Here is a 12,336-nt window from a genome sequence, read left to right on the forward strand (position 1 = left end):
AAAACTGGATGCCCATGAGCAAAGATTGCAAGATGCATGATAGCATGCGTGTATCTCTACCAGGGCTTTGAACCAGATTTTTTCCCAATTGGTTCACTCCGAAAAGAAACAGTTGAGGGTTTTGGTTCGAAAATTCGACGTTCCTGAACCGGTTAGAACAAAAAAAAATAAAGTTCCCAAACCGGTAAATAACGTTCCTTGTCAGCAGTAGGACATACAAATAAGTAGGCTGATCATTACGACATTAAACTTAAAGAGTAACTAAACCCTAAACCAACTTTTTTGGTTAATGATCTGTAAGATTGATGCTTTATTAGTGCTGTTCATTGATTTTAGTAAGTTTTTTGACATTTGGATATAAAGTGTTTCATTACTACAATATATGGTGTAAAAACGTCTGAGTGCTGCCCTCTTCAGGTTGAATGGTGGCTACTGCAGTTTAATTTTCCTATTGGATGTTGGGTCCAAAAAATGACTCGTGACGTAAGCAGGTTCAAGCTCACCACGCCCTTGTTACGATCTCACCACACACTTGGTACGAGCTTAGTTCATCCACTCTATCTTCGTTGGGATCTGCCCACTTTTCTTGCATTTTTCAAATATTGCCAGTGGGTGGAGTCAGGCTCTGACCAGGGGTTTAGTTACGCTTTAAATAATTACTCTACATAATTTTACAAAGTCTCTATCGTGTCATCGAACATTAAAAACGGCTACATTATGTAAGCGGCATAACTGTATTTCTGACATGCCTACATTTGTTTCAGCATTATACATGAATTAAGGCAAGGACCATTTCTGCCATGTCGTTTATTGGCAAACAACTTACTTGTTTTTATTAGAAAAAGAATACTGTGGTATTTTGAGGCTTTTTGAAACGCGTCTCTCCGTGTATGCACTTTTGAGTGCACTTAAACACGCGCACACACACAGACGGAGGATAAAATACAGACAGCGATTCTTTAAAAAGATGCAGCATAAACAGTCGCTCCACATAAAGTGAAAATTACGTTGTTTTTCAGGGCTTTATTCACCAAATGTATTTTAATAGACTACAGTATGAGACACAGTAAACACGACTCTCAAGTTTATACATCAAGAGTTCTGATCTTTGAAGGGCATAGGGATAATCACTTTTGATTGGAGTTGGACCGGACACATTCAACTGCATGTGCGTCTGTGCATACAGAAAATTGCTAATTTTATCGCCTTTTTGTGGTTAAATTGTTTTAAATCACTTAAGTGTTAACATTTGCAAGCCTTTTGAAACATGTGGAAATGATCAACTTTCACCCTATTTAAATTTTCATATTAATCCGCGAATCGAATGCGAGCCGAACCGTGGGTTGTGATATGTACGGATCAACTACGATTCGTTACACCACTAATTAGTATTAAAAAAACAAACATCTTGAGATACTTGGTAGCCTACAATATTTACAAAAGAACAAAAAAAAAATAACTGTATTAAACGGTTACCATTATTTTAAATAAACAATTCTGATCCGTCACATATATTTTTTGAAAGTTTCTGGTTTCGTTTCTTTTCCTTGGAAAACATCAAAAGATTCTGGTTTTCGTTCCGTGAATCAGTTTAAAGCCTTGATCTCTAGTGCAACATCCGAGGAGCCAGAGGCCAAAATTAACCAAGACTCAAATGCAAAAAAGCCACAAAAATTGTACCAGACATCTAACAATTGTGTTATTGGCAATAGGTATTTAACATAAGTGAATAGCACGTTTTTATATGGTTAATAATCTAAATAAATTTACGGTTTAACATTTGCATCATAAAAGTTGATTTCTGACTCTGCGAACACTTGTCATTGAGATTAAAATGGCAATGTTTATGGACCGCTCTCTTCACACATTATAAAACACCCTTGATAAAAACAGCACACACACCTTACCTCCGGGGAAAGGTTTTTTATTATTATCGTGTTCAAGGGGATTTTACAGTGAAGGCTCATTTCAGCTGAGCTACAAAACGTTCAATGAGATCTCTTCATTACAAACTGACAAAGGTATAACAGATTCACAACAGCATGTACCACAGAACTGGAAATGAGTGTGGGTCTCATATAAATGACATCATTTCTAATAATCTACAGCTCGTTTTTCTTTTTTTTAGTCTTTTTCGTTTTTTCCGTTGACTTCATACAGATAATGAATTAGGCTAAAATGCACCATAATATTTGGTTGACTTTAGGAACATCTTCCTTGTTACATCACAAAATACATTTTATATCCCAAAGAAGCAAGACTTGCAAGAAGGCTTTTAAACAGAACTAAATCTACCGCTACAAAATTCTACTCCGGCAGCCTTACCGCGGTCGGTTCTGTCTGCGCTCCCAGTCCGTATTGGGTAAAAACACGGGGTAGAATCGGTATGACATATACACAGAAGTCCGTTTTGTAAAGGCTATAAAGATTTGTTGCACGTTGTAAAGTTGCCTCTCCTGGATCTTTACACTCCTGCGGGTGATGGGGACTGGGGGTGAGGGAGGAGTGGAGAGGGAACGGGAGGGGGAAAGGAAAATCGGGGTGGAGGTGGGGTATCTGGGGTTGCCGGCGGTCGCCGTCTATGTGGCGTATCTCTTGGTCCACTGTCGAGCTATCCTGTCATGTTCTGCTCTGTTGGTCAGGTACTGAGTAGCTATGCTCCCCACCAGAGGATCCGCTGAGATATGGAGAAGAAAAATGAATAAGAAAGTGAGACATACTTATACCCAGGAGTCATTCTGAGAGATGCTGGGCGGGACAGAGAAAGCAGTAGGAAGTGAGATATCTCCGGTCAATGAAAATGAGCTGTGTGGGATTCACAGACGTTTCTGCTGATTCGGCTGACATCATGTCAGAGTTGTTTTTGAGACAAACATCACAGCTTTTTTCTTGACTTGTGATGAAACCATGACTTTACGCAACATATGAAATGAACAAATGAAGCTGTCAGATTCAATGATCTGCTTTAATAAAAGCTAAGAATTTAAAATTTGCTTAGCAAAATGTTTCTGAACCAACATTCATTGCCATTTCTTATAGAGCAGTTTAATCCATCAATGCCCTCTGATTTTAAGATTAGGTTTAGGACGGGAACATTCTTTTAATTATATTACAGTCATGCGTTTGGCAGTCGCTTTTATTCAAAGTGACTTGCAGTGCAGTTTGTGTATTCTCTGGGGATCGAACTCATGACCTTGACTATTGCTATTACCATGTCCAGCTCAATTTGTAAAACATTGCGCTGACAATATAAAGAACATTGGTTTAAAGGGAACATACGTTTCAGTAATACATTCATAATTTGTTTAGAAACATTTCTCTAAAATGACTTTACATGGACTTTAAAGATGTAAGTTCCTCTAAGAATCTTTTAGTCAAAGGTTCTTAAAATAATCATTTTTATTTCATACCTTTTTATAATCTGAAATAGAAAGGTACTTCAGATGTTAAAAGGTCCAGGAATGGTCCTTGTATGGCATCATGAAACACCTTTATTTTTAGAAATGTATTGTCTTCTGATTTTAAAGGTGCAGTGTGTAGATGTTAGCGGCCTGTAGTGGTGAGGTTGCGAATTGCAATCTCCCTTATTATGAAGCACATAGAGCAGCTACAATAGCCGTCACAGGACAAACATGTCATCGTCTGAGACAAGTAGTGACAAACGCGCTGTGTAGGGCAGTTTTTCCATTTAGAGCTACTGTAAAAACATGATGCCGCAAAAAGGCAGCATCCATGTAAGGGGACCCGCTGTGTATGCAGATATAAAATCCGTTTGTTCTAAGGTAATAAATACAACACAGTTCATTTTGTAAGATCTTTATACACCACTGAAAACATAGTTATCTATATTATATTGCATTGTGTCAAAATATATTTCTAAAATTTACACACTGCACCTTTAAAGGAAGAATTTGCTTGGAGATTATGAATACAGTTACTGTGGGTTCACACCAGCCGCCTTTGAGGCGTGAAATTCGCGTCTATCGCGTCTAGCTTGCCACTTGCACATTTTGAATTTACTCGCTTGAAATTCTAGTAATCGAGACATTCACACGGAAATTTGCGTCATGGGAGGAGCTTTTGCTACATAGCTCGCTTTCTGTAATCACGTCACTACTAGAGCAAGCTCCTGATTGGTAAATGTGGCACGTTTTTCCAGCAAAATTCAAATTTTTCAACTAGAGCATTTCATGCGGCATCAATCAATTCACGCCATTCGTGCAAACTAGAAGCGCAAATGAGGCGGAATCGCGTCTACCGCGCTGGGCTTAACGGCTCATTCGTGCCTCCAGACCTGTGTCAACGCGTCTTTTCATTGACTTAACATTGAAAACCCTAGCGCTTGATGCCTCTACCGCGGCTGGTCTGAAAGCAGCATTACAATGACCTTTTATGATCAAGCAACATGTAAAAACTCTTTTCAGAGTGTCTTGCATTATTTTGCTGTACTCACCTGGATTACAGTCTGTCAGCAGGGAACAGATGGAGAGCAGGACCTTCGAGATGGTCAGAGCTGGGCTCCAGTTATCCTTCAGGATGTCCAGACAAATCACACCTTGACTATTGATGTTGCAGTGATAGATCCTCGTACGGAACGTGACCTGTGCGAAAGAGAAAACCCTTATTGTTGGCTCAGCAGTACAGAACCTCAGTTTAATGCTATGGATGTGTCTTAACAGCAGTACAAGGCTTTCATCATAAAGGGGGACTATTTATTCAGCTCCTATTAACAGAGCTGAATCCTGAAAGCTATCGATCCACTGAGACAAGAGAGCTAAGCAAGCATAACCTAACCTAGCTTTCCAACTGTGTGTCAGTAGCCATATCTTCAAGGGGTATTGATGACTTATGGCCTTGGCTTAAGGGGCCAGACCCAAACTACTGACTGCGGTACTGTGGAAGGGTCGAGTGTGCTGGATGAAGGTCGAGAGAAAGGGCAGTGCTGCCGGGTCATGCGCTAGTCTGCTTGTTGGCCTATAAAGACTGGCTTCTTGTGTTTGTTTGTGTTTAACTCTGCCCCCTGCAGCAGATACTGAGAGTCACATGACGCAGCATAAACCAAATGACCAAAATAACCATGAATGCCTGGCACAATGCTGGTATTGTATGAGCATGGTGGTCTCAGAGTCCAGCTCGATGCACAACACAGTGAGCATGACACAGGCGGACCTGTGTGAGGTCTGGTGCCAGACACTGAAAACAAAACAACGTGATATACTGTATTCCCCTACAGAGAGGAAGAACATGAGAAAAGTAAAGAGAGTGAAAGAGAGAGAGAGGGAGAGGGAGAGAGAGTAAAACAAACTCTGAATTAAAACGAGAAAACGAGAAGCATAGTAAAAGAGAAAGAAAACTGGACAGAAAGGGAAAAAAGACACACACACACACACACACACACACACACACACACACACACACACACACACACACACACACACACACACACACACACACACACAGAGAGAAAGAAAGAAAGAAAGAAAGAAAGAAAGAAAGAAAGAAAGAAAGAAAGAAAAAAAGAAAGAAAGAAAGAAAGAAAGAAAGAAAGAAAGAAAGAAAGAAAGAAAGGAAGAACAGGAAAAAGAAAGAAAATGCCAGGAAAACAGTACACAAAGAACGGACAGAGAGACATAAAAATACAGACAAACAAGAAAGAAAGAAAGAAAGAACAGGAAAAAGAAAGAACAGGAAAAAGAAAGAAAATGCCAGGAAAACAGTTAAAAAAGAACGGACAGAGGAGACATAAAAATACCGACAAAAAAGAAAGAAAGAAAGGACAGGAAAAAGAAAGAACAGGAAAAAGAAAGAAAATGCCAGGAAAACAGTAAAAAAAGAACGGTGAGAGACATAAAAATACCGACAAAAAAGAAAGAAAGAAAGAACAGGAAAAAGAAAGAAAGAAAGAAAGAACAGGAAAAAGAAAGAAAATGCCAGAATAACAGTAAAAAAGAATGGTGAGAGACATAAAAATACCGACAAAAAAGAAAGAAAGAAAGAAAGAAAGAAAGAAAGAAAGAACAGGAAAAAGAAAGAAAGAAAGAACAGGAAAAGAAAGAAAATGCCAGGAAAACAGTAAACAAAGAACGGACAGAGGGACATAAAAATACCGACAAAAAGAAAGAAAGAAAGAAAGAAAGAAAGAAAGAAAGAAAGAAAGAAAGAAAGAAAAAAGAAAGAAAGCAAGAACAGGAAAAAGAAAGAAAGAAAGAACAGGAAAAAGAAAGAAAATGCCAGAAAAACAGTAAAAAAAGAACGGACATAGAGACATAAAAATACCGACAAAAAAAAAGAAAGAAAGAAAAAAGAAAGAAAGAAAAAGACAGACACAAAAAAGAAAGAGGGAAAGAAATTAATAGATGAATGGATGGATGGATGGATGGAAGGAAGGAAGGAAAGAAGGAAGGAAGACGTATAAAAAGAGAAGCAGAGTAAAAGAGAAAGAGAACAGGACAGAATGTACGTAAGTAAGAAAGAAAATTACAGAAAGAGAAAATAAACGGGAAAAAGAAAGGAAATGCCAGGAGAATAGTAAGAAAGAACAGACAGAGGGACATAAAAATACAGACCAAAAAGAAAAGAAAAAAAGAAAGAAGAAAGGACCAAAGAAAGAAAGAAAGACGGAAAGAAAGAAAGATGGAAAGAAAGAAAGAAAGAAAGAAAGAAAGAAAGAAAGAAAGAAAGAAAGAAAGAAAGAAAGAAAGAAAGAAAGAAAGAAAAAAGGTGGGTGGATAGAAGGAAGGAATGAAGGAAATAAAGAAAGACATATAAAAAGAGAAGCAGAGTAAAAGAGAAAGAGAACAGTACAGAAAAAGAGAACAAAAGGAAAAAAAGGAGGGACAGATGGACAGAAATAAAGAACAGACACAGAGAGAAAGAAAGAAAAACATAAAAATACAGACATAAAAAAGAAAGAAAGAAAGAGAGAAAGAAAAAGAAAAGGACAGAAAGAGGGAATAAACAGGAAAAAAGAAAATGCCAGGAAAACAGTAAGAAAGAACATACAGAGAAACATAAAAATACTGACAAAAAAGAAAGAAGAAAGGACCAAAGAAAGAAAGAAAGACGGAAAGAAAGAAAGAAAGAAAGAAAGAAAGAAAGAAAGAAAGAAAGAAAGAAAGGATGAAAAGGTGGGTGGATTTAAGGAAGGAATGAAGGAAATAAAGAAAGACATATAAAAAGAGAAGCAGAGTAAAAGAGAAAGAGAACAGGACAGAAAAAGAGGACAAAAGGAAAAAAGATGGACAGATGGACAGAAATAAAGAACAGACACAGAAAGAAAAACATAAAAATACAGACATAAAAAAGAAAGAAAGAAAGAAAGAAAGAAAGAAAAGAAAATGACAGAAAGAGGGAATAAACAAGAAAAAAGAAAATCCCAGGAAAACAGTAAGAAAGAACATACAGAGAAACATAAAAATACTAGTGCTGCCACTAACGACTAATTTTCTAACGACTAATCTTTCGACTAATTTTTCGAATAGTCGACTATTCTAAACGACTAATTAAAAAAAAACTCAAGTGTTTGTTATTTCATTGTCCATTTTATTTTGAACTCACCGGTGTCATAAACAATATGAATAACTTAAATGTTACCAAATAAAAAATTACAATGTAAACAATATAAATAATAATAAAAACTTCCAGTGCAAAGTAGATGCTTAACAGAAATATGAAATGTTTCACTTCTACTCTTTGATCTTATATTGCATTTTAACACAACTGAATGCTATTTTACATATTATCTGTTCTGTTGTAGCCTATAAAATAGTGACTAAACATGACCCATCACCTCGTTTTTATCCAACCAGCTGTTTCTTTAACTGCTGCTAAAATCCTAATTTAGATATGCAAAAATCACCATACATATACATTGTAGCTTTACTGCTGTTGCTCTTCTCATAATTGTTGTTGTGTTTTGAGCCATTTCTTGATTTTAAATGCGAGTGATATAGCGCAGACAATTCGGTGCAAATTCAGAAATACAAGAGAATATACACTGTTGTTGTTACAGAACACGGCATACAGCATCATAGGGAGGGAGAAAGCTCGCACACAGACTCACACTACTGCTAATCTTTCTTCAAGTCATGTTAACTCGATCAGTCGTCTTTGTTAGAGACATCTGTGAATGTTGACGTTTACGCAAAAAAGAAAGTACATTAAAAACACTGTCACCTTTTCACTGTCACGTAAGAGAGAGGCGCGCGCGGTCGAGGCGCTGCAAGCAACATGAGTGATAGAGAGAGAGAGAGAGAGAGAGAGAGACGCGCAACAATGAATTGAGCCGTTTAAAATAGTAAAATAAAAATGTAAATGGGAATCATGAAAAATCTATTTGTTGCGTCCAGTGTTGATTCCGTGGCGGAATCACGAGCAAACAGCTTTAACATCCAAAGACAGAGTCATTGTACTTCTCAAAAGAGTTAATAAAACAGTACTAGCTCGCCGTTTCATTAATAATCATATAACAGTTACTTACGTTGTCCTATTCTCTGTGGGTGTATCGTCAGTAACTCCCGAGTGTTTTCGTTTGAGATGCTCGTGCATTGTCGTTGTGCTCCCGTGATAAGCCAGCGACGTTTGGCACGGTGTAACAGACCACTCTTTTATCACAACTTGGCTTAAAATACTTTCATACTTCGGAAGCTTTCCGACTCATAATTCCATAGACTCACCTGCCACCGCCAATTTTTCAAAATTAAAGCAGTGAAGGCAGGGGAGAGGGAAGAAAGATGATAGCGTAGCAGATTAACCAGCAGGGCGCGCACAGCGCACAGACTGGTGTGGAGGTGAATTACATTGAGCCATTTGAGACATGAGACAGAATTACAGTGGGCCGTTTGAGACGGAAAAAAATAAATATGCGACTCCTCGACTAAAAAAATTGCCGTCGACAAATTTTCATCGTCGATTACGTCGACTATGTCGACTATTCGCGGCAGCACTAAAAAATACTGACAAAAAAGAAAGAAAGAGAGAAAGACAAAAGGAGGAAAGAAAAAAGAAAGGAGTAAGGAAAGAAAGAAAGAAAGAAAGAAAGAACAGGAAAAAGAAAGAAAATGCCAGAATAACAGTAAAAAAGAATGGTGAGAGACATAAAAATACCGACAAAAAAGAAAGAAAGAAAGAAAGAACAGGAAAAAGAAAGAAAGAAAGAACAGGAAAAAGAAAGAAAATGCCAGGAAAACAGTAAACAAAGAACGGACAGAGAGACATAAAAATACCGACAAAAAAGAAAGAAAGAAAAAAAGAAAGAAAAAAGAAAGAAAGCAAGAACAGGAAAAAGAAAGAAAGAAAGAACAGGAAAAAGAAAGAAAATGCCAGGAAAATAGTAAAAAAAGAACGGACATAGAGACAGAAAAATACCGACAAAAAAGAAAGAAAGAAAAAAGAAAAAAGAAAGAAAGAAAAAGACAGACACAAAAAAGAAAGAGGGAAAGAAATTAATAGATGAATGGATGGATGGATGGAAGGAAGGAAGGAAGGAAAAAAGGAAGGAAAGAAGGAAGGAAGACGTATAAAAAGAGAAGCAGAGTAAAAGAGAAAGAGAACAGGACAGAATGTACGTAAGTAAGAAAGAAAATTACAGAAAGAGAAAATAAACGGGAAAAAGAAAGGAAATGCCAGGAGAATAGTAAGAAAGAACAGACAGAGGGACATAAAATACAGACCAAAAAGAAAAGAAAAAAAGAAAGAAGAAAGGACCAAAGAAAGAAAGAAAGACGGAAAGAAAGAAAGACGGAAAGAAAGAAAGATGGAAAGAAAGAAAGAAAGAAAGAAAGAAAGGACGAAAAAAGGTGGGTGGATAGAAGGAAGGAATGAAGGAAATAAAGAAAGACATATAAAAAGAGAAGCAGAGTAAAAGAGAAAGAGAACAGTACAGAAAAAGAGAACAAAAGGAAAAAAGAGGGCCAGATGGACAGAAATAAAGAACAGACACAGAGAGAAAGAAAGAAAAACATAAAAATACAGACATAAAAAAGAAAGAAAGAAAGAGAGAAAGAAAAAGAAAAGGACAGAAAGAGGGAATAAACAGAAAAAAAGGCCAGGAAAACAGTAAGAAAGAACATACAGAGAAACATAAAAATACTGACAAAAAAGAAAGAAAGAGAGAAAGAAGAAAGGGGGAAAAAAGAAAGGAGGAAAGAAAGAAAGAAAGGAGTAAGGAAAGAAAGAAAGAAAGAGGAAAATAAATGAATGGATGGATGGATGAAAGTAAGGAAGGAAAGAAAGACAGATAAGAAGATAAAAGAAAAAAGACAGAAAGACATGGGTGGACGGATGGAAGGAAGGAAAAAAGGAAGGAAAGAAAGACGTATAAAATGAGAAGCAGAGTAAAAGAGAAAGAGAACAGGACAGAAAAAGAAAAAAAGAAAAAGAGAAAGAAAGAAAATGACAGAAGAAGAGAATAAACGGGAAAAAGAAAGAAAATACCATGAGAACAGTAAGAAAGAACAGACAGAGGGACATAAAAATACAGACCAAAAAGAAAGTTAGAAAGGATAAAAGAAAGAAAAAAAGAAGGAAAGGAGGAAAGAAAGAAAGAGACACAAAAGAATAGGGTTGTAACGATTAACCGTGCAAATGCGTGTTTTCTCAATGAATTTTAATGAATTACGGTGAAATCCCGACACATCCGAACGCCAGGGGGCGCTCTCATGCAGAAACTCCCTTTGTGCCACAGAAGAAGTAGCATTACAAACACTATTCCAGGAAATGTCTAGAGGAATATTTATACGCTGTTCTTCAAATTGTTTCAGGAATTTTCATAATAATAAACATTATTTTGAATGATTTTTATTTAACGAGTGTTGCTTTTTTAAATGCACGTTATAAACGACTCCGACTCATAATGATTTTAGATTGATAAGGACTTCTTACTGACCAAATGCCGTAGTAAACGCACAAGCTGCGCATGAAACATAGAATTGCAGCCTTGTGATTCAGAATCGATTTCAGACAGGCATTATTATTGGGGACCGCGACTGAATCGTTACATCCCTAAAAAGATAGAAGAAAGACGAAAAAGGGAAGCAGCGTAAAAGAGAAAGAGAACAAGACAGAAAAAGTGAAAAGGACAGATGGACAGAAATAAAGAACAGGCAAAGAAAGAAACCCAAAACAAAAAAGCTTAATGGTCAAATGATGGTAAAAGCAAAGAGTGTTGTGTATTAGATCCTTTAACAGCTGCACTTCATCAATCCTCTTATTTCTGGATGGAGTTGTAGAATGAGACGCCTCCAAATACACACACAGACTCCTTCACTAAAGCAAAGCTCAAGTTCCCAGAGTACAGTACACTCCCAAATAAACATAACATGAATTCAGCCCTGATGTCCCCTGTGTTTGATCTGGTGACTAAAGACTGACAGGACACCACGCCTGTCATCCACAACACAAGATGAATTCTGTTTATAATTAAAGCTTCACAGTGGCTCGATCTGAACAAAAAGCACTTCCAGCTCGTGAACATTATATAAACATGTTGTTTAAAGACGCCACTGACACGATGAGGGTCAGACTCAAGGCTGGGAGCTGTATAAAAACACAAATTATCAAACAGGAAGAAAACAGATTCTTAATCTTAATGAATCAGAGATGCCGCACTCAACTCTTTCACCTTTACAGTACGAGCTACAGTAAACCTTCTTCCATAATCCACACGGCTGCTTGTCGACATCTCGCTAATTGCTTTATACTGGAAATAGCTGGCGCTCTGTAAAACACCTTAGAGTACGTATAGCCACAGAGCACATAAAATACAAGACAAATCCAACCGTTCAGCATCACATTATCCTTGACTTTTCTTAAACAGAGGTCAAAATCTGTTCTGGACAATATATTACAACAGTGTCCTTAGTAGACCTAATAAGTCTTAATTAAAGGTCAATAGGCTTTGGTACAAATCACTTTGGCTGACTTTAAACTAACTAATAGCAAATGACACACTGAAATGTTTATAAAGCATACGCTACTTTGTAGCTGTCAAATGAACGAAACATGCCCATATGTTTTTGCAATGAACTGCACCTGTGGTTTCTCTGCTAGAAGGCCTGTGTCAACTTCACTTCATACATACACCAAAAAATACAAAATTATGTTGTTACCTAGCTTTTATTTGTTTGCAGAAATATTTTTTTATTTGTAATCTAATGCAAAAACATTCATACATGTAGCTTAAAGGGGACATTTCACAAGACTTTTTAAAGATGTCAAATAAATATTTGGTGTCTCCAGAGTACATATGTAAAGTTTAAGCTCAAAATACCATATAGCTAATTTATTATAACACAATAAAATTGCCACTTTGTAGGTATAAGCAAAAAATGTGGCATT

General features: G+C 36.9%; 1 protein-coding gene across 2 annotated transcripts in view; it reads right to left on the reverse strand.

Annotated features, from left to right (window-relative positions):
- Positions 1-1,908: 1,908 nt before the first annotated feature.
- Positions 1,909-12,336, reverse strand: part of ube2e3 (ubiquitin-conjugating enzyme E2E 3 (UBC4/5 homolog, yeast)) — a 51,834-nt gene continuing 41,406 nt past the window's right edge. For both annotated transcript variants that reach the window (XM_065252224.2, XM_065252223.2), the window contains exons 5-6: positions 4,454-4,601; positions 1,909-2,677 (exon numbers count right to left, since the gene is read on the reverse strand). In XM_065252224.2, the coding sequence (XP_065108296.1) occupies positions 2,580-2,677; positions 4,454-4,601 (246 nt within the window). In that variant the 3' untranslated portion in view covers positions 1,909-2,579. The remainder of the gene's footprint in view (positions 2,678-4,453; positions 4,602-12,336) is intronic.

Source organism: Paramisgurnus dabryanus, chromosome 15 (genome assembly GCF_030506205.2).
Source record: "Paramisgurnus dabryanus chromosome 15, PD_genome_1.1, whole genome shotgun sequence".
NCBI classification, from domain to species: domain Eukaryota; kingdom Metazoa; phylum Chordata; class Actinopteri; order Cypriniformes; family Cobitidae; genus Paramisgurnus; species Paramisgurnus dabryanus.